Raw genomic sequence first — 18,810 nt, 5'->3', positions numbered from 1 at the left:
TCCATCAAGTTCCCCCACTCCATCGCGTGCCGCCTCGGCGGCGAAGACACGCAGTACCCTCAGGGTCGAGATCTCGCTGTCCGTTTCGTAGGCAAGTGCGCTCGCCACGGCGACGAGTCCTCGATCGTAGTACGCGACCGTGAAGAAGCCGCGTATCTGACGAACCTCCTTGCGGGCACTGACCACTTACTTAACTTCGAGCATGCCGACGGGGCTCATCTGATCCAATACAAAGACGGTGTCCGACGCTCACAATGGTACCATATCAGGGCTTTCGTCTTGGCGTACACAAACATAGCGTTGCGACGCATGTTGAGGCGGATCCCTCGCGAAGACGTCCTCCGAGTGTGCACAGATGCCATATACGCAAAGGCGGTGCCCAGTGGTGTAAAGCTCGTGGAGCGAAATCCGAGGCATGGAGAGTGCCGCCACAAGAAGCCTGGGTACGAGGGGCGACCCGAAGCGGCTTGGGGTCCGAAGAAGTCGGGGAGCCTGGCTAGGGAGCCAAGCACTGCGCCGAGTCTGCCGTGCGATCTAGTGGCCGCAACCTCTGCAAAGATGTATCTAGCCGGCCAAGGAGGATCGGGGAAGAAGGATTGGGAGGTGAGCATGTTCCGTGGCCGCAACGTTATGGTGCACACCCCCGAGAACGACCTGGCCCACGACCATCGCAACAACCCGCGCCTCGCGGTGAAGGCTCAAACCTACCATCACTACCTCTGCATACCAGCGGAGAAGCCGATAGAGGAGTGAAGACCTTCCGAGCTGGGGCACAAACTCGACCGCCTCGCAGAAGTAATCATCATTGACGACTGCTGTAAGGTACAGACTAAAGTGCTACGCGCCATCCTAGGGTATCTTGCCAAGCGGCCGTGTCAGGTAGTGTGTTGTGGCGACTATGGGCAGGTCCCGCAGGAAAAACTACCCCCGATTGCCAGCAACCATCCGCTTTGACCCCGATCCCTGCGTCGCGCATCGTTATCGCAAGCAAGGGCGGCCGGTGCCCGTGCCAGGCAAAAGGGGTGAGAAGGTCGACGCGTACAAAGGCACGGTAGTCGAGGTTCCTCTCGACGCGGTCCTTAACGGGCTTCCCCTCGAGTGGAAATACGCGGGCTGGGGGACAGTCCACCGGGTGCAGGGCAAGACTATCCAGACTCCAAGACGTTTGTTTATCATAGACCACAGCTTAGAGGGCTGGATCACGAATGCTGTATACACCGGCATCTCCCGCGTGCGGCTCGCCGACCAGATAGTCCACGTGATCCCCCCCGATAACACCCCCGGTGCCTTGGTTCCCACAGGACTGCAGGCTACGCCCAGTGAAGAGCTCATTATAGCGCGAATCAAGCGATACGCTATAGACGACAGGCAAAAGGGTCGCACAAAGTACACGGGACCGCACCACGTTCTGACGGTAGACCACGTACTCGGCATGATTGCTGACGCGGAAAAGAAGTGCACGGTCTGTGGCACTCAGCTTCTGCTTCAGGGTTACACCAAGAGTCATCCCCAATGCTTCAGTATCGACCGGCTGGACGACAGTCAGGGTCACTACAAGTGGAATGTCAGACTCACGTGCCTTAGCTGTAATAGAAGGCACAAGCGCTGATCACGCTAGGGTGACGCTAGCGCGATCAGCAGATTTTTTTTGATCTGTTTCGTCACGCTAGCGTCACGCTACGCAACTGCGAACGCGTGAAGCCGTGCTTAGAGTACGCCGTGTAATACAACACTGGCTGTCAGGGCTCCATGACCCTCTTTAGTATTGGGTATGCCTTGCTTGTCCACCACGGGTCCGTCGCTCGCCGTCGGCCCTTGTCCTGAAAGTCTTCCTCGTTTACGGCGATGTACACCTCCGTTCCTACCTCTAAGGGGACCTCTAAGGGGGGCTTTTCGGCTTTGAGAGGCACGCGCCTCAGCTTTATGGCGTCTTTAGGCGCAAAGCCAGTTATGCGAGTCTTCGTTGCGTTCATGTCCGAGATAACAATTGGCAAAGCAGTAATCCACTCGCGGTTTGTCTCGCCGGATGCAAGCCCCTTCGAGTACTGCGCACGAAATAGGCGCTGTGCCAGCCAGCTATGGAAAGACTCGGCGAAAGCTTGGCTCCTGTGGTGCCCTGGCTCAGCCCGTCGGACCTCCACCCCGTGGTCTGTCGGGAGCTTTGTGGTAGCGCCCTTGAACTCCGTGCCATCATCAACCATGAGGGCTTTAGGCCATGCGAGAGGTCCCTCTGCATAGATGCCAGCGAGTTCGCGGGAGACGACGGCCGCGCTCTTAGTCCTCAGTGCGCGGGCGGCTTTATATTGTGAAGCAACGTCAACGACAGTCAGGGTATACTTGTACCCGCGGTTGGCAAGAATAGCAGGTCCGACTGGTGGATACGGTTTAGTATCTGCTCCGTGAAGTGGGCGTAGGTAGTCGGAGGAGGGGGTGTCTGTGTGTAGCCCCCGACGGGCTGCGAGCTTACCCACTTGCGCACTCGATCTATGGCCCTTGGGAAGTTTGGCATGCAGAGCGGTCACTCCCTGAAAGCCAGCTCAGGCATAGTATATAGGACGAAGGAACGCATCGAGTTCTTCGTCGGACATGCGCTTGCCGTTCCGGCGGTCCATTACGTATACGTATACGTATACGTATACGCGATGCATTGCATCAGGTGTATCAGTCTCCAACAGGCGTTTGCCGTCTGCTCGGGTGTGCATACGCACTGCTGCGCGAACTCGGTCTGCAATCATCTTATACGTATACGTATACGTATACGCGCAGCATGGAAAAAGGCCGCCTAGACGCAGCGCTGGAACGGCAGCTGCATCACAGCAAGCGGCTAGCTGCGTAGCCGATGGCGAGAGCGCAGCGCCAATGTACGCCAACTCGGCGTTCTTCTGCGTTTTGCTGGGGATGTAGTAGTCGGACAGCTCGGGGGCCCGCATCGACTCCAGGGATGGTTTTGGCCGGGTCTGGTTGTAGAGTTTGAGCGCGTAGCCGGTGTCGGTGAAGTTCTGCTTTGCGAGGGACCCTCTCTCGCGACTTTGAGCTTGCCAATCGAGGATTTTTTGTCGCCGCTGTTGGTAGCGTCCATAGTCTTGTTGGTATTTCTCTAGGGCCTTGTCGTGCCTCTCCTTCTCAGCTAAGGCAGGGCTCTCATCGTTCGACAGGAACTTTGCGAGGTAGTTGCCGCCAACGAATGCAGTCGCGTTTAGGACGGCGCCGCCAACCAAAATCGCGATGGAGGCCATCGAGTAGTGCGTGTACGTTTCACATGCGCACACTTCACGTGCTGTGTGTATGCCTTCGGCGGCGCATGCGCATGAAACGTACACGAGTCTAATACATGGCTCACACGCGCAGTGGTGTGCCACAGTACACTACTACACGGGCAGGATCTTCTGGTCCTCAAGGTAACCCTTCAAAGCGACAGCACCTGCAACGGCGGCAGTCATTTTTGCGTAGTTCATGGCGTTCGCGGAGGGGTCTTTGGTGAAGTCCTCGCGTAAGAACTTGCGCCCAACCCAGCCGATACCGGCGACGAGGCCGGTTATGACTGCGGCGTCGGTGATGGTCTTTGTAATCTTGCTCTGCTGCGTCGTCGACATTGCGGTGCACGGACGTGCGGATATGGGTGGGGCCCTCGTGTCTAAATGTCTGTTACTCCATGGATAACAGCCGAGATATGCATTGTCCGGGAGCGCGAAGCGCTGTCGCCGGAACGGCAGATCCTTGGTCTGCTGTGCGGCCGCCAGCGGCGGCCTTGGCGGAGTAACGCCGTCGGCCGCTACATGCGGATCGGTAGCTCGCTGGTTAACAGCTGGTGTACGAGTGAACGCGGCAGCTAGCTGCCGCCTACGTGTGTAGAGGCCGATCAATGACACTAGAAGACCAGCGACCCCGATAACCGAGCTAGCCGACCAAGCAGAGTTGCTTTCCGGGACTGGTGTGTGTATGCCTTCGGAGCGCAAGCCCTCGCGTCCCTGCGGCTCGCTAGCGACCGGCGAGTCAACGTGTTGCACGACACGAAGTGCCTCTGTCTTCGTTCTGTTAATGCGGTTGCACTTTGCCAAGCGCCTTCCGGCTTCGACTCTTCCAGGGTGTTTAGGTCGGGTCGCGGGTGGTTCGGGGCTCGTGATTCTCTCCGCCAACGCCGAAGGCGTACGTGCAGGTTCATGAGCAGCTTGTTTGTCAGTTTCCGCTTACCCGTTTGCCGTTCCGGCAGGCTGGGCACTAGTACTTCCTTGAGGTTGCTCCATTTGTGTTGACACGCGGTGTCAACTACTTGGCTGCTGAAGTGGCAAACTTTCAAATGAACGTCTGCTCTGGGATGGCAGACTCGCCACTGTGCGTTTGCGTGCAAACCACTGGTGAGTCCGCGGCTGCTACCTCGTGTTGACACCGCGTGTCAGCGCTTGCCGTTCCGGCGGTGTTCACATGACGTGCTATGTGTAACGCCCCGACGGCTAAAGCCATCAAACGACCGCAGCGTGGAGACAGGCTTCCGCACAATGTGCGGAGCTCGTTGTTGATGATGTAGTCGGACACTAGGTCATTGTGAAGATCGACCACACTGTCTATCGGCAGCGCCATGCCTACTAGCTTGGTCGTAAGCTTCAGAAAGCTGTCTGCCAGGGCGTCCGTAGTCCGGCTGGCTAGAGCGGTCTCGTATCGCTTCTCGTACTTCCTCACCTCCTCGGCGATAATGCGTTTGACGTCGTCGTGAGTCAGGGCCTTGCCTACCATTTCTCTCGACTTCCCCGAGGCTACGACAATCGCAAGTTTCTCCCTCGCGTCTGCTATCTCGGTTTGCTCACCTCCGGTTGACGTTCCGGCAGGATGCGTCGAGCAGTCCAACGACTCGACGGCCGGGAGGCCGGCGGCGCCCCCCTCAAGAAGACTCTCAAAGTATTCGTCGCTCATCATGCCCTGGCTAAGTTGCAACACGTGTGATTACGTATGTACGTACGTATATGTGTGCACACACACGTTATGCCCTAGGGCGGTGGTTACCGTTCAACTAGGGCGATGGTATAAGGGTGACGCAAGCAAAACTCTAACTTCGAGAACTTTTTCGTCTTGAGGGCCTTCATGTACTCTTTCATCTTCTCTTCTGAGAGCTCCGCGCCGTAGTCATGCAGGATAGCTTTCATGTCCGCCTTGCTCGGGGTATAGAAGACCACCAAGGCCGCGATGTTCTCACGGAACGGCTTCGTGATGCTGGTGAGCTGCTGCGTGATCACCCACACGCTGATACCCACGTGGCGCGCGCTGAACGCCAAGTCGACGAGCTGGTCAGAGCGCCTCCTTACGTGTTTCGAGGCCGCACAGTCGCCGAGTATGATTAGCGTATTAGTGCCTTCGAAGAGAGCGGAGACAAATCTCAGCAGTATGTCGATCTGACCCGCCTCAGGTGCGATGACGATCGTCGCCCTCGCCGAAGCCGTCGTATGTTTTGTTGTAGACAAAGGTAGGGCACATGAGTACGATGTAGTCAAACCTGCCCCGGAAAGGGTCGCGCAGCCGGTCCACTATGAATCGGGTCTTCCCGCATGACGTCGGGCCCACGATGAGAGCGTTAAATGGGATGTTTTTCGGGTCCATACCGCTTCGCGTAGAAACTGTCTGTTCTTTGTATTGTATGGACTCTAGCTGTCCGTTCATAAGGTTCATTTGGGCGTCGGCTACCACAAACAGGTGACAGTTTACGGTAATCGTGCCGCTTGCCGTGCGTTTTATCTCGAGGTGCACACCGTCGCGGGTATTGACCAATCGGAGACCACCCCCATGGATAGCACTGTCGTCCGTCGTTCGAAGGTCGATCCACAGAGCAAACTTGTCATCGCCATAGAACGACTCGGGGCGGACCGCCGGGGCGGCAGGCGCTCCTTTTTTCCCCCCCCCCGGGGAGGGGTGGACGAACCGTCTTTTCGCCTCCCTCCAGAAATCCGTGGGGCGCAGCCCCTGGCTGAAGACCCTGTTTGGCACGCCGTCGATTGTAACGCGAACGCTCTTGATATCGGGGTACACGAACTTCTCAAAGTCGCGAGCCCCTGCCGTGTATGGCTCCACAAAGAGGAGCAACAGACCACTCATAGACCTTCGCGGCAGGTTGACACTCTCGTTGATTATGCTGTCCGTCCCTTTGCTAATCACGAAGGTCTTGTGAAGGTTCACTTGCTCGTAGAAGAACGTTGTGCCGTTTTGGTAGGCGGCGGCTGCAGACCGGGCGAGGTTGTCGTCCCTCGTATTCCAGCCCTAGATTTCGTATTCCAGCTCTAGAATTTTGATGCCATAGGATAATTTGGTAGCATCGCTTCCGACTACTACCTGGTCAACTGTTGCGAACGTGATTTCGAAGAGCAGCGCCTCGGAGAGCGCCCTTGGGTACAGTACGCCGTGGTCCGTCAGCAGAGAATGGTCTAGCGGGATGGTGTACCTCGCCCCGTGGTCGGCGTTTAGACCGTTCTCCTTGGCGTTACTAGTCGCTTTATCGCTTTATCGTAGCGGTTGGTGTCCTGGAGCGTTTCTCCTGCAAACGTGATTTTCAGGCGGCTCACGAGATTTCGGCCGACGTTGTTCACGACGGTATTATTTGCATGGCCTGAGATGGAGAGATCGAGATCCTCAAGGAGCCAGGCACGAGCGTGACGCCTTCCGATAGATTTGGGACCGCCACATATAGCGTCTCGCATGGGGAGGCCGTCGACGGGTTGAGAGTGACCCGGTGAACAGTTCTCTCGGCTTTCAACCCCAGAGGAGTTCTGGGTGTTCGTTGGGGGTCAGGTTTATCGCTGACTGACATCGTATACGTATATATACTATATATACATAAAGTACGAAGCCGCGTGGCTATGGTGCGGACTGTTAGACATGTCTAATATAGCATAGCACGAGTTATGCGCACGCATCATGGGTGATGTTGACGTTGACATTGACGATACCTTGCCGGGTGCGTCCGCCGATCGCGGAGCGGGGGACGACGAGACGACGCCCCTTATCCCGTTTGACCCCGACGATGGGGAGTCGATCCCAATGACGAGCACGTCATCGCGTATGCATGCTGCGCATAGCATGGCTACGCGAAGCGCAACGCAAACGACCGCTGAAACCTCGTTCACCACAGAGGGTGCAGCGACAAGACTCGGTCTCCAGTCCCTCAGGGAGAAATACCCAGACCTTAAAGAGAATCTGATACGGTTCCAGTCAGACCAGAGGGGGAAGACGCTAATACGGGTTCGTAACCTCGGCAAAGGGGGTTGGACTGAACCAAGACAGCTGTTCAATGAGGACGGGGGCGTTCGACAGGACGTTGCAAAGCTGAGAGGCTTCAAGCTGGCGATGGGGTCCGTGGCAGAGGTAGACGCGGTCATCCAGGAAAACACGGAACGAGCCCAAGAGCTGCAATGGGTGGTAGCCGCAGACAGGGAGACCATCGACGACCCTAACACGTCAGAGAGTCGCCGCCAAGAGGCCCGTGAGCGCAGCGAGGAGAGGCTGTCCGAGATTGACGAACTAGAACGCGAAAACTGAGAGCTCGAAAACCAAAAGCCGCTAAGAGAGCGCATCAAAGCCATCTTCAAAAAGTACGGCTTTACCGTCACCGCTATCGGGTTGGCTGTAGCGACGACGACCGCGGCCATTGTGACAAGTCGCTCTCCTCCGTGGCCAGAGGGGTCGGTAACGGGCTTAAGGCCATCGGGAAAAAGCTAGGCGAGCTTCTCCCTGGGCTAGTAGGCATTATCGCGAACTTCGTGTTTAAGGCTGCAGGAGAAGCGGTGAAATTCCTTGGCGAAAATGCGTGGCTGCTCATTCTAGCCGTAGCCGCGTTCTTGGTTCGTCGAATGCAAAGCAGTCATCGGAACAAGTAATACGCCGCGGCCACCGCGAGTGCCGCAACCCCGCCTTGAGGGCGGTGTGGTCATTCTTTTCGCCCGGCGGCAGTCATGCCATGCGCAGCGTGCGTACGTGGAGAGGGGGCAGGGGCCGCGCCCTCTGCGTGCACTTTCGCAGGGGCGGAAGCCTTGCTTCGCCGACGGGAAGGCACGCGGTCGGTCCCAGGGTCAGTCACGTGTTGCACCCTAGGATGCCCACCGGCCATGTTATGAGCACCGACTGGCTTCGTCTCGGTGTTGATCGCGTTTGCGCCGAGCGTCATGGAGTCCGTGGCTTTCTGCAGCTTATTGTTGTAACCCACGACGCTTTGCGTGTTTATCACCAGATCGCTCGGCATCAGTCACATTCCTGGTGCGACCGCAAGACTCAGCCTCACCTTGGCCTCCTGCACGGCTAACTGGTACCTTTGCACGCTTTGAGCGATGTCGTTTTCTATGATCGCGTCTTCAAGCAGCTTCGTGAACTCCGCCTGCGCCTCCATGGCCGGCCCACCGGCCCCCGCGATAGAGGAACGGACGTTTACCTGCGCGCCAAGCACTGTGTAGACGAACGCCTCGACCGAGCGATCGAGTCTTCCTAGCCCTGCTTTTGTCAGCCCCTCACCTTTGGGAGGCGCAAACCAGCTATATTGCCGTTGCAATCGTCGTTGCGTATGTAACCCACCTGCTTCCCACTATTGTACGTCCCACCTTCGTCGCTAAACAGACTGAGGTGGCTCGGGTACTCGTCCGCCGCCGTGTCGTAGCCACGGATCACGTGCACGTTGCGATACCCCTCCCCCGGGTAGAACACAAACACATCGCCTAGCCCTTGGTTCCGCCCGCCTTTCCATCGGAAGTCCGGCTTACGCGGCAAACCGAACTCTATACATAGACGCTCGAAAGCGGCCTTCTTGTAGGGGTTACCTTTTTGTGTGAACGGGCTGTCGCCAGGCAGGGGGGCACCGAGCTCGTAGAGTATCCTCCGGGTGGTAAAGTAGACGTGAAACCTTAGAAATCCCCTGATGACAGAGGGGAGCGTGGCGAAAGCGGGGTCGACTAGGGACACCCCACATCCGGCGGTTGCGCACCAGACCGCAAAGTTGAGTTGCTGTGGCCAGTACCCATAGGAAGGCTCCGATAGCTACCGGCGAGGCTCCTTGGCGGACTTGTGCGTGACTACTGTCTCTTTGAATATGTCTCGGACCCTAGTCGTGAATGATTTGTCCTCAGCCACGTGTATCTCCAGCTGCGTGAGTATTGGGGTGATGTCTGAGGCCGTGCTCTCCACGGGGGTCGCGGGCACGGCGTAGAGCAGCTTTTGCGCGAGGGTCAGAGAATTAGGGAAACCGGTTTTTGCGCGTTTGACTTGTTCGGCTATAGCGTGTTTGATATGTTCGGCTATAGAGGCTCCCGCCGCAACTGCCGCCTTCTTCGTCTCCTTCTCCTCCCTTCGGGGAATCGCCTCCTCGTTCAGCATCCGCCAGCCTTCCCAATCCATGCTCAGCCCTATTAAACACGAAGGCGGGCTATGTTCAACACAATGGTGGTCCTACATGCTGTGTTCACCGGAGGCGAACTGACGCTCTTCTTCGAGCAGCCGATAAGGCGCCCACGCTTCGTGGCGCTCCGGCAGTGCTCGCTGTTTAACAGCTGGTATAATCTCGAGCGGGAGCATCAGATAACGACTATAGCCTCCCTCCCGCCCATCGCTACTCTGCCAGCCGGGCACCACACGGCCGAGTCCATCGTGGAAACGATCAACCGCGCTGAAAGCAAGATTCTGACCGCGAAGCTGGATCCCCTCACCGGGAAGATCGCGCTCGTGTCCAAAGGCGTTGCGTTCCTGAATGCCGAGCTTTGCGCACTATTTGGCCTAGAGGCTAAAGACGATCAGTTGGGGGGGCGGGGCCTCGCACTGCCCGTGGGGGGCCCCACTTAAGGTGGCTTTGCCGAAAATAGAGGCTCTCTATATCTTCTGCGATATCGTAGACCGCTCGCAATGCCTCGCCTTAGACGAGCCTTCAAACGTTCTCGCTTGCCTAGAAACCCGCGGGAGGCCGCACGAGAAAGTCGTCTATGGGCCCGACATCCCCGTTTGTTTCGCAGCATCTTCCTCTGAGTTTGTCTCGAGTATCCGAATATGGATCAGGGATGACCGCGGTAGACGGGTAGACTTTAAGGGCAAGCCTGTTCGCCTCGTATTAGAGCTAACCTAGGTCCGACATAACAAGCATGGCAAACAGCGACGTTAGCAGCGGTGCCATATACCCCTCGCTTCCCAGCGTCTGCCCCCCGAAGGGTACGCACATGACGCCCACCGCTCCGGCAAGCATCGGCGGCGACGTGCAAAGCTTCCGACTCCAGAAAATATGTGACACTCAGGCGGTCCTAGACAACGAGATGACGTATCATCGACAGGTGCGGAAGAAGTATAAGCGCGCCTATGCCGTTACCCATGCTGTGTTTGTGCCATCCGGCATCGCTGCAGGGGCGCTTTCCAGCGCCGGGGTGGGGGTCTCTCTGAGTGGGATAGGGGTTCTGATCGGCGGTCCGCTGGCAGGGGTCGCTGGGCTGGTCGGTGTCGTGGGCGCGGGCGCGGGGGTAGTCTCTAGGGGTCTTACGAGCAAGGTGGCTAAACACGAAGACACGATGGTTTTAGCGGAGAGTAAGAAAAACTCAATCAGCGAGCTGGTCTCTAAGGCTCTGCAGGACGGGCACATCTCAGACGAAGAGTTTTGGCTAATACTTCAGGAACAAGAGAGATACTACGCGCTCAAGGCCGCTATCAGAGCTCGACACGGCCTCGCACCGCGTGAGAAATAAAGCAGGAAAGGGCCCTCCCTGGAGACACGCAAAAAGATGAAAAAGAGGCTGCGAGAAATTCGCGAGGAGTTCGGGAGCGAGGTGTTCGAGTAAAACTCAGGTTTAAACGCCACGCCAGCGGCTTTGGATTTACGGCCGAAAAACGGTTATTCCGCGCTCCGTAGGTTTTGCGTAGATTTATCCATCTACGCGAAGTGGTCCCGACGTAGATGGATAATTAGCAATCTACGCGGGGCCTCATCTGCATGAGACGGGGCTGGGGGGCTCGGAGGGGCGCGCCGCGCCTCCCAAGCCTAAGATGGGGTTGGGGGGGGGGGGGGGTCGGAGGGGGCCGCCGCGGCCCCCAGGGGGGTTTCACTCAAACCACCCAGTCCCCCCCATCTTGAGCAAGCTTCAGAAGTCGCGGAGACACCTGGTCCACATGCTTTGTTGGGTTTCTGTCAAATTAAAAGCTTGACAATTCCATTTACAGTCACGCAGATTTCTCCAAGAGGTGGTGAGTCCTTAGGAGCCAAGACGGGAAGGGGCTCGTTTTGGGCGTCCGTCTTAAAAACAGATTTAAAATGAAAGCTTCTGCCTTTTTTTTGGAACCGGATGGGTAGTATAATTTAGCCGCAGGGCAGATATGTCAACAGTGTCTTATCTCTTCGATTTGATATACTTTCAGAATTTCTTTTGCTGGATGCTCGTTGTATTTTTTTACGCAGTATATGCCATATGTCTGAATTAAGCTTTGTTGTCGGTATTTAATGTTTTTTTCTTGCTTGTATACATTATAAACACCTTGCTCAACTGTGTTATTGTAGCAGATAAAATCCAAGTGACACTAATTCAGAATCGCTTTTCTAAAAAATGCAGGATACTTTGTATTTTCTAGGCTTACAATTTACTGGCTTATTTGAATAAATTCATCAAGTCAATTGAAGACCTTTCCCGACAGTTGTAGCAGATAAAATTCAGTGTCACTTTGATAATAATTTTATAGTGTAAACTTCTACTTTTTAGGTCTCGGGGAATAATGGCCGATGGGGGCCTCGATCAGATATTCTATGGAAAACTGCAAATGGTACGCGGTTTTCCGGAATTTCTGGTATCCCCGGTGAAAGTGGAAGCACGGTTGGCCTAGTGTGTTAGCGCGTCGGCCTCTCACCGCTGTGGCCCAGGTTCGGATCCTGGCTCAAACTATGAATTTTTTCGGGTTCCTGTCTTGATTCGAATTTATGTCACAAGTGAGTTGAAGTTATTCTCCCGTGTTTCCAGTCTTCTCGGATAAGGACACTAAACCAGGAGGTCCCGTCTCTTCAAGCTGCACTACACTAACCTGAACCGAAGGGACGTAAAAGAACCACTGGGGACGCAATAAACCCTCTGGAAGTGACCACCCCCAGTGACTGTATATTCATTTAAATATGTTACCCTCGATAAACAAAGATTAAACTGAAACAAACAAAGATTAAACTGAAAGTGGGACTACCTCTAAAGCAAATCCTAATTTTCTGGATTTTTTTTCCAGTGGGAGGAATCTGTACCATTTACAAAATAACCAGAAGTGCCGGAATTTCCGATTAAATGGTAAACAATCGATATGCCGTCAACACAAAGCCTCCTCAAAGCCTCCAGCTCCTTTGGTCTAGCGGCCAACACAGGCATCCCGAACAAACATCAAGGGACTAGATTGCTCGATCACGACTTGAAGGTCAAGGTTAAATCACTAGAAAGGAACACCAACAATATGTGAAGATTTATTCACAAATCTGTATCGTTTTATAAAAAATGAAATTCGAATTTTCTATTCACATTACCTACTTGGATTAGACATATATTTCAAATGTTTATAGAAAACGATTTCTTTATATAACCTGGCAATCGGGAATACTGCACTTGAAGCACGGCCTAGCATCCACGCCTCCATCTCGCTCTCTTGTTCGTGCCACGTTTCGGCTGGCGGAGCCTCACTCCAATGTTCTTGTCACTCGCATTTGATATGATTTTCTATTTCATAACTTCACTACGATCTATTTCATGATTCGAAGAGCTGGCTGTTCTGGGTACAGATCGGTGGCGAGTCTTGCTACCATGGCCGGTCCGTCTCGCAGAGAGTGAAGAGGGTTCGCGATAAAGCTGTGCATTTCCGTGATGTGAGAGACAAGCTGGGAGTAATGCTTGTTGCTACGAAGCGCTTCCAGCGCCGCAAGCGCGCTTTCAGCTTCCGCAGTAGAAGTAATGGTCCGTCCGCTCTCATTTTTTTGCTTGCTCTACAAGACAAAGGTATGTACAGAACTTTTAAAGTAGATATTCGTTGGCCACGGTAGATTCCAGTATCAGCTGGTATAAAGCTACGCGCAACGCAGCTGGTATAATGCCCTGCGCATGGCAGTTGGTATAAAGCCCCGCGGAAATCAGCTGGTATAAAGCCAGGCGCAAAGCAGCTGGTATAAAGCCCTGCGCAAATCAGCTGATATAAAGCCCCGCGCAAAGCAGCTGGTATAAAGCCCCGCGCCAATCAGCTGGTATAAATCCTCGCGCAAAGCATCTGGTATAAAGCCCCGCGCAAAGCAGCTGGTATAAAGCCCTGCGCAAATCCGCTGGTATAAAGCCCCGCGCAAAGCAGCTGGTAAAAAGCCCCGCGCAAAGCAGCTGGTAAAAAGCCCCGCGCAAAGTAGCTGGTATAAAGCCCCGCGCAAAGCAGCTGGTATAAAGCCCCGCGCAAAGCAGACATTGCAAGCCCAGCACGCTGGTGAGGTTTATTGCTGAAAGACGCTGCGGCACATGAAAGGCACCAATTTTGCTGAAATTCTGGTACACTATTTTGTGTTATCCATCCAATTTCATTATCATTTTTCTTGTTTTTCCAGCTCCCTCTTATAAAGTCTCTTGTATACCCACCAGTGACAATTCGGGCTTCGTCAGCATAAAGAAATGGAGAAGTCCCCGACATACATGGCGGCATTTATATTGTTAAACCCATCGTCTTATTAGTTGGGGTAAGTCCCCGACATACATGGCGGCATTTATATTGTTAAACCCATCGTCTTATAAGTTGGTGTAAGTCCCCGACATACATGGCGGCATTTATATTGTTAAACCCATCGTCTTATATGTTGGGGTAAGTCCCCGACATACATGGCGGCATTTATATTGTTAAACCCATCGTCTTATAAGTTGGGGTAAGTACCCGACATACATGGCGGCATTTATATTGTTAAACCCATCGTCTTATAAGTTGGGGTAAGTCCCCGACATACATGGCGGCATTTATATTGTTAAACCCATCGTCTTATAAGTTGGGGTAAGTCCACGACATACATGGCGGCATTTATATTGTTAAACCCATCGTCTTATATGTTGGGGTAAGTCCCCGACATACATGGCGGCATTTATATTGTTAAACCCATCGTCTTATAAGTTGGGGTAAGTCCCCGACATACATGGCGGCATTTATATTGTTAAACCCATCGTCTTATTAGTTGGGGTAAGTCCCCGACATACATGGCGGTATTTCTATTGTTAAACCCATCGTCTTATATTGTTAAACCCATCGTCTTATAAGTTGGGGTAAGGCACCGGAGCGCGACCCAAGGAACCATGGCAACCGGGTCACAGCTCCCCGCCGTCTGGGAAGTACCTGTCACACTGATAATCAGTGGAATTAAGCCTCTGTATACATATAAACTTACCTAACCCAAGGAGCGGGGGGGGGGACTCGGTTTAACTACGCTGGAATACATTCAACCACATAAAAAGAGAACTCACCTTTACCGGCTCGCGCACGTATCCAGGTGCCTTTGGCTCCAACCGAAGAAGCAGATTGGAAGGAAGCTGCGCCAAGATGAAGGCCTCAAGCACGCGAGACAAGAATCGGAACCTGGAAAGGTACATTCGTAGGTTATCAGAGACCGCTCGCAAGCCTTTATTCGGGGTTTTTCTGAGGAAGAGTTGAGTCGCGGTCGCCGTCTTGCTTTATGCCCGTCGCGCTAGCACTGGGGAAGAGTGGGCGACACGCAGCACCATTTCCCCTTTTCAGCTCAGAGTACAATAACGGAATTTCATTTAGAAACAAAACTTTCATCACAATGCTTTCGAAATGAGCTGGGAGTGGGGCGAATCGTTCAATTATAAAATTCTAAGATTACCGACATACCTAATGCTGTAAGAAGATTTCTTGCCGAAGCCAATGGCTCCCAGGAGACCTGATGAGTCTTTATCCTCTCCTAACTGATGCAGGGTAGTAATCAGGAATGAAAGTTGCCTGGCAACGTTGTTGAGTGGCTCTCCCGAGTAGTCCGCCTGCCGCAGGGCAAGTTGCAGTATCTTGTGCCAAAATAATGGCGCTCTGTCCTCAAACTGACGCCTGGTAAAACAGATAAGTACAGATGGAGCCCAGTTATACACCTATCCCAAAGACGGTTGCACTGTGCGAGCCGTATAATACGTATGAAATAAATGATCAAATGAATTATATTTAAGAATAACCTTTACAAAATACAAAAGTCCTAAAAATCCCTCGGTCGGAGCATCAGGTTTTTAGTGATACGCAGTTTCCTTTGTGTGTCGTCTTTGATTCTGTGTTTCAAAGTGTTTCTATCATGTTGTTAACAATATTTTTCAAACAAACCCGGGTTATAGGACTGCCAGGAAAGGTAGAATCTATGCTCGCGCAAGACTGGCTGAGCAGGTTAAGTCTGCCGCGAACTTTGCAAGAACCTCTAGAGAGAACAACAGTTTCCGGATCTTATACTAGGGATGTGTCATTACCTGATCTTCATGCGTGAGCACCAGCTGACGATATCTGCTAAGACGGTCATCTCCTGCTTGGGGCTTGTGCATTGAGACAGACGCAGCAGCACGTACGTGTACAGAGTGAGCAAGGCAGACTGGTGAATACACTCTGGTGAAAAATAATCACATAAAAGGCAATATGATACAGAGCGATGTAACGTTACATTGATGACTATGATGATGATGTTGAAAATTATATGGGTGACGTAGATAATAATGATGAGGCTGATGATGATGGTGATCATGGAGATGATGACGATGATGATGATGATGATGATGATGAGGCTGATGATGGTAATGATGATGATGATAATGATGATGATGAGGCTGGTGATGATGATGATGGTGATAAAGATGATGATGATTTTAAGTATTTTAAATTATAGGCTAAATATATGCTTATAAAAAGGATTCTAATTAGATAATTTTAGGTTAACAGGTTCATTCTAGGTTTTTATATGTGGTTCTTAACTGTATAATAAAATTATGTACTCAGAATTTTTTCAAATATGTTGGAGTGCACCCAACATATTTGCTAATCCACCCTTAGCAAAGTTACATTCTAAAGCACAAGAGAGAAGGTTAATAAAGATATTTTTCCAATATTTGAATTGCTTACTTTAAAACTTACACAAGAGAAAGAAAATGATAAAGCCCTATCTTTGCAAGTTAAGTAAAGTAATTTAAAGAAGTAAAAGGAATTGGGACAGTACAGGCAGGGAATGAGTACTTTTACCTCAAATCCACTAATGATAGTGTGATTTGCTGACACACTTATTAATGTATAGGAATTTGATATGTATTTGTTTATTGTTTTTAATTTTGAAGAGAATGAAATAGCACCCAGTTTTTTGTGAGGAACTTTAATAGATTCTCATTTTAAAATAAATATGACCTCCCTTCACACCTGAAAGCCTGTTAATCAAAGCATAACTTTATTTTGCTAATTTTGCTGTATCAGTTGTCTATTAAAAGTAAAGTCTAAGTAAAGTTTAGTAAATGATATCCTTAGTAATGTCAATAAATACTTTTTTTACCTAGAACAAAATAACATATTTGTTCTAGGTATTCCCCAGGAGGATTGGGAGGACACATTTTAATAATAATTGCAGTATTTATATTGCAGTATTTTACATATGGTGCTGTTTTGTGGGTGGTGGAACATGATGCATACAGGGAAGGGGGGTTCTACTGACGTTTATGCTGAAAAAAGTCATGCTGGCTCCACTTTTAGGCAATGCCTAAATCTATATATTAGTGTTTTTGTAATACACCAAAAACTGAAAATCGACTCTGCCAAATTTTCGTCTTTTTAAAATAAGACTTCTTCAGGGCAGACTCACAGTCAGACTCACAGTCAGGGCAGACTCACAGTCACAGACTCACAGTCAGGGCAGACTCACAGGGCAGACTTGAGTCTGCCCTGAAGAAGTCTTATTGTATTTATTGTTCTGGTACGAGATCGCGACAGTTTGGGCTTTTTGATTCTATTAGTGTTTTTGTATTTACACTCACGGGAACCCTGCGTCTAATTTTTCCCGCGTTTTGCTCTTCTAACTCGCGGCCGACACCACCGTGGGTATTGTTGATAAAGTTTTTGCATTATTTTCGTCGTGGCTATAGCCAAGAAAGAAATTCGACACATCTTAACACTTTTATAATAAAAAGACGTACAAATGATGAATGGAAGGACAAGGGATGGGTTTGGAAAAAGAAGGTAAGTAAGACGTCAATTTTATAAACTTCGTCGGAGCTATGAAAAACTCTTGTGTGTTGATATATTTCTAGCACTCAAACAGTTAAAGCCATGATGGGATGTTGATGTTTTTTTATACCTAGTTCCTAACTAGTAATTCAGCTAGTTTGTTCATACATTATCCCATAAATGGATAGAAATTGTGCGATTGATTGTTCGTAAACCGTCGCGTTTGTTTTAGAAAATGTTTTTTCTTTGCTTTTAAGATTGATTCATTCAAGGAGTGAACTAATCAAGCTTTTTATGGGATAACTTTTTAACTGTAAAGAAAGAACGATTTCTTATCTGGTGATTCTTCATCACATTTAAGTTCTGTCAGCTCTTTTATGACGTTTTCATACAACATCTCAAAACTCCCATCTCTTCAATTTTCATAGAAAATTAAAGACAGCTTTTTGTTGGTAGCATTTAGTTCGATACGTATAGTTTTTCTCTAACAGCTTTTCCTAAGAAAAAGGTCAAAAGGCAATTCAACCTCTGGCTCATTAGCCCCTAAAAAACAGACTTCATATATTAATTTTCTGTTCAAGGTTTTATTTTAAAGAACCTTCTAATTTTAGGTTTATCAATTAGGTTTTGTATAGCATAACATTTATATCATTAGTATTCTTCCGTAGCGTTTTGTCACTGTTCTCCAATTTTTTTCAGGCGAATCCCAACTCAAGCAAGCTGCCAGCTTTAAAAGCATGATGCTAGGGCAGGATGTACTGTTTTCATTAATACAGCTAAGTAACAAAAAGATAGATAGTAGTTACAAATGAAAACTTGTTATAAAAAAGAAATGAACCAGGCTAATAAAAAAAAGTCAGAAACTTTGAAAACAAGTTAGAGTGGTTTATTTCATTCACCCTTTGACAAAGTGGCTGGTATAAAACACAGACCAACATTGGCCCTTATTGCAAATGGACTAAATGGGTTTTCTAGTAAAAAAATATAGTTTCAATTTGAACTAATTAACTGCACAGGGCTTTGTGAGCAATCTACTTTTCAAATAGCTGATATGAATACAGCTCAGTACATAGGAATCTGAGATGGTATTATCAACAGGAATGTACCATTTGACCTTTAATGCAATTATTTCAAAGATAATTTAGCACTGCACATGGAATATAGCTACCTTTTTTTTTAACAAACTGCATCTTTTTGTAATGCCACACCAAGCCCTATTTTATGTTTTAACAAAAAAATACCAGGTGAACACACCCTTGAAACCATGATGCTTCAACATGGGGGTCTAGTGGGTCCATGGACCTCCTCATCGAGGGTCAGTGTTTTGTACAATCCACCCAAGACAAAGTGTCAATTCAAAGAGTATTAGCCAAAAAAAAAACAGTAAAGAAGGTTAATAAAACTGTTTATCCAATATTTGTAATTTTTACCAAATAACTTTTATTACCCTTCAACTGAGAGAAAATTATAAAAATCAAGAAAATCTCCTCGCTTCGTGGCTTTCTTGGGCTTAGAAAATGATCACTGCCAGTCGACCAATCAACGCTTTCCCCCCCTAGATCTCATTGTAATTAAGGTGTCAAGCGGCGAGGGCATTGAACAATAGGGAATTAGTGGGGAATGTAGCTAGTTATTAGTGGT

General features: G+C 50.4%; 1 protein-coding gene and 1 long non-coding RNA gene across 4 annotated transcripts in view; one reads left to right on the top strand and one right to left on the bottom strand.

Annotated features, from left to right (window-relative positions):
* Nucleotides 1–12,411: 12,411 nt before the first annotated feature.
* Nucleotides 12,412–18,810, bottom strand: part of LOC5502278 (ectopic P granules protein 5 homolog) — a 95,868-nt gene continuing 89,469 nt past the window's right edge. For all 3 annotated transcript variants that reach the window (XM_048725801.1, XM_048725802.1, XM_048725803.1), the window contains 4 exons: nucleotides 15,441–15,573; nucleotides 14,827–15,036; nucleotides 14,439–14,550; nucleotides 12,412–12,940 (listed from right to left, as the gene is read on the bottom strand). In XM_048725801.1, the coding sequence (XP_048581758.1) occupies nucleotides 12,701–12,940; nucleotides 14,439–14,550; nucleotides 14,827–15,036; nucleotides 15,441–15,573 (695 nt within the window). In that variant the 3' untranslated portion in view covers nucleotides 12,412–12,700. The remainder of the gene's footprint in view (nucleotides 12,941–14,438; nucleotides 14,551–14,826; nucleotides 15,037–15,440; nucleotides 15,574–18,810) is intronic.
* On the top strand, nucleotides 16,856–18,585 carry LOC125561401. The gene is made up of 2 exons (XR_007307444.1): nucleotides 16,856–17,181; nucleotides 17,869–18,585. It is a non-coding gene; the product is annotated as an uncharacterized LOC125561401 (long non-coding RNA).

The sequence above is a fragment of the Nematostella vectensis genome, chromosome 3 (assembly GCF_932526225.1).
Source record: "Nematostella vectensis chromosome 3, jaNemVect1.1, whole genome shotgun sequence".
Classification (NCBI taxonomy): Eukaryota; Metazoa; Cnidaria; class Anthozoa; order Actiniaria; family Edwardsiidae; genus Nematostella; species Nematostella vectensis.
This window is presented reverse-complemented; position numbering and strand designations above follow the sequence as displayed.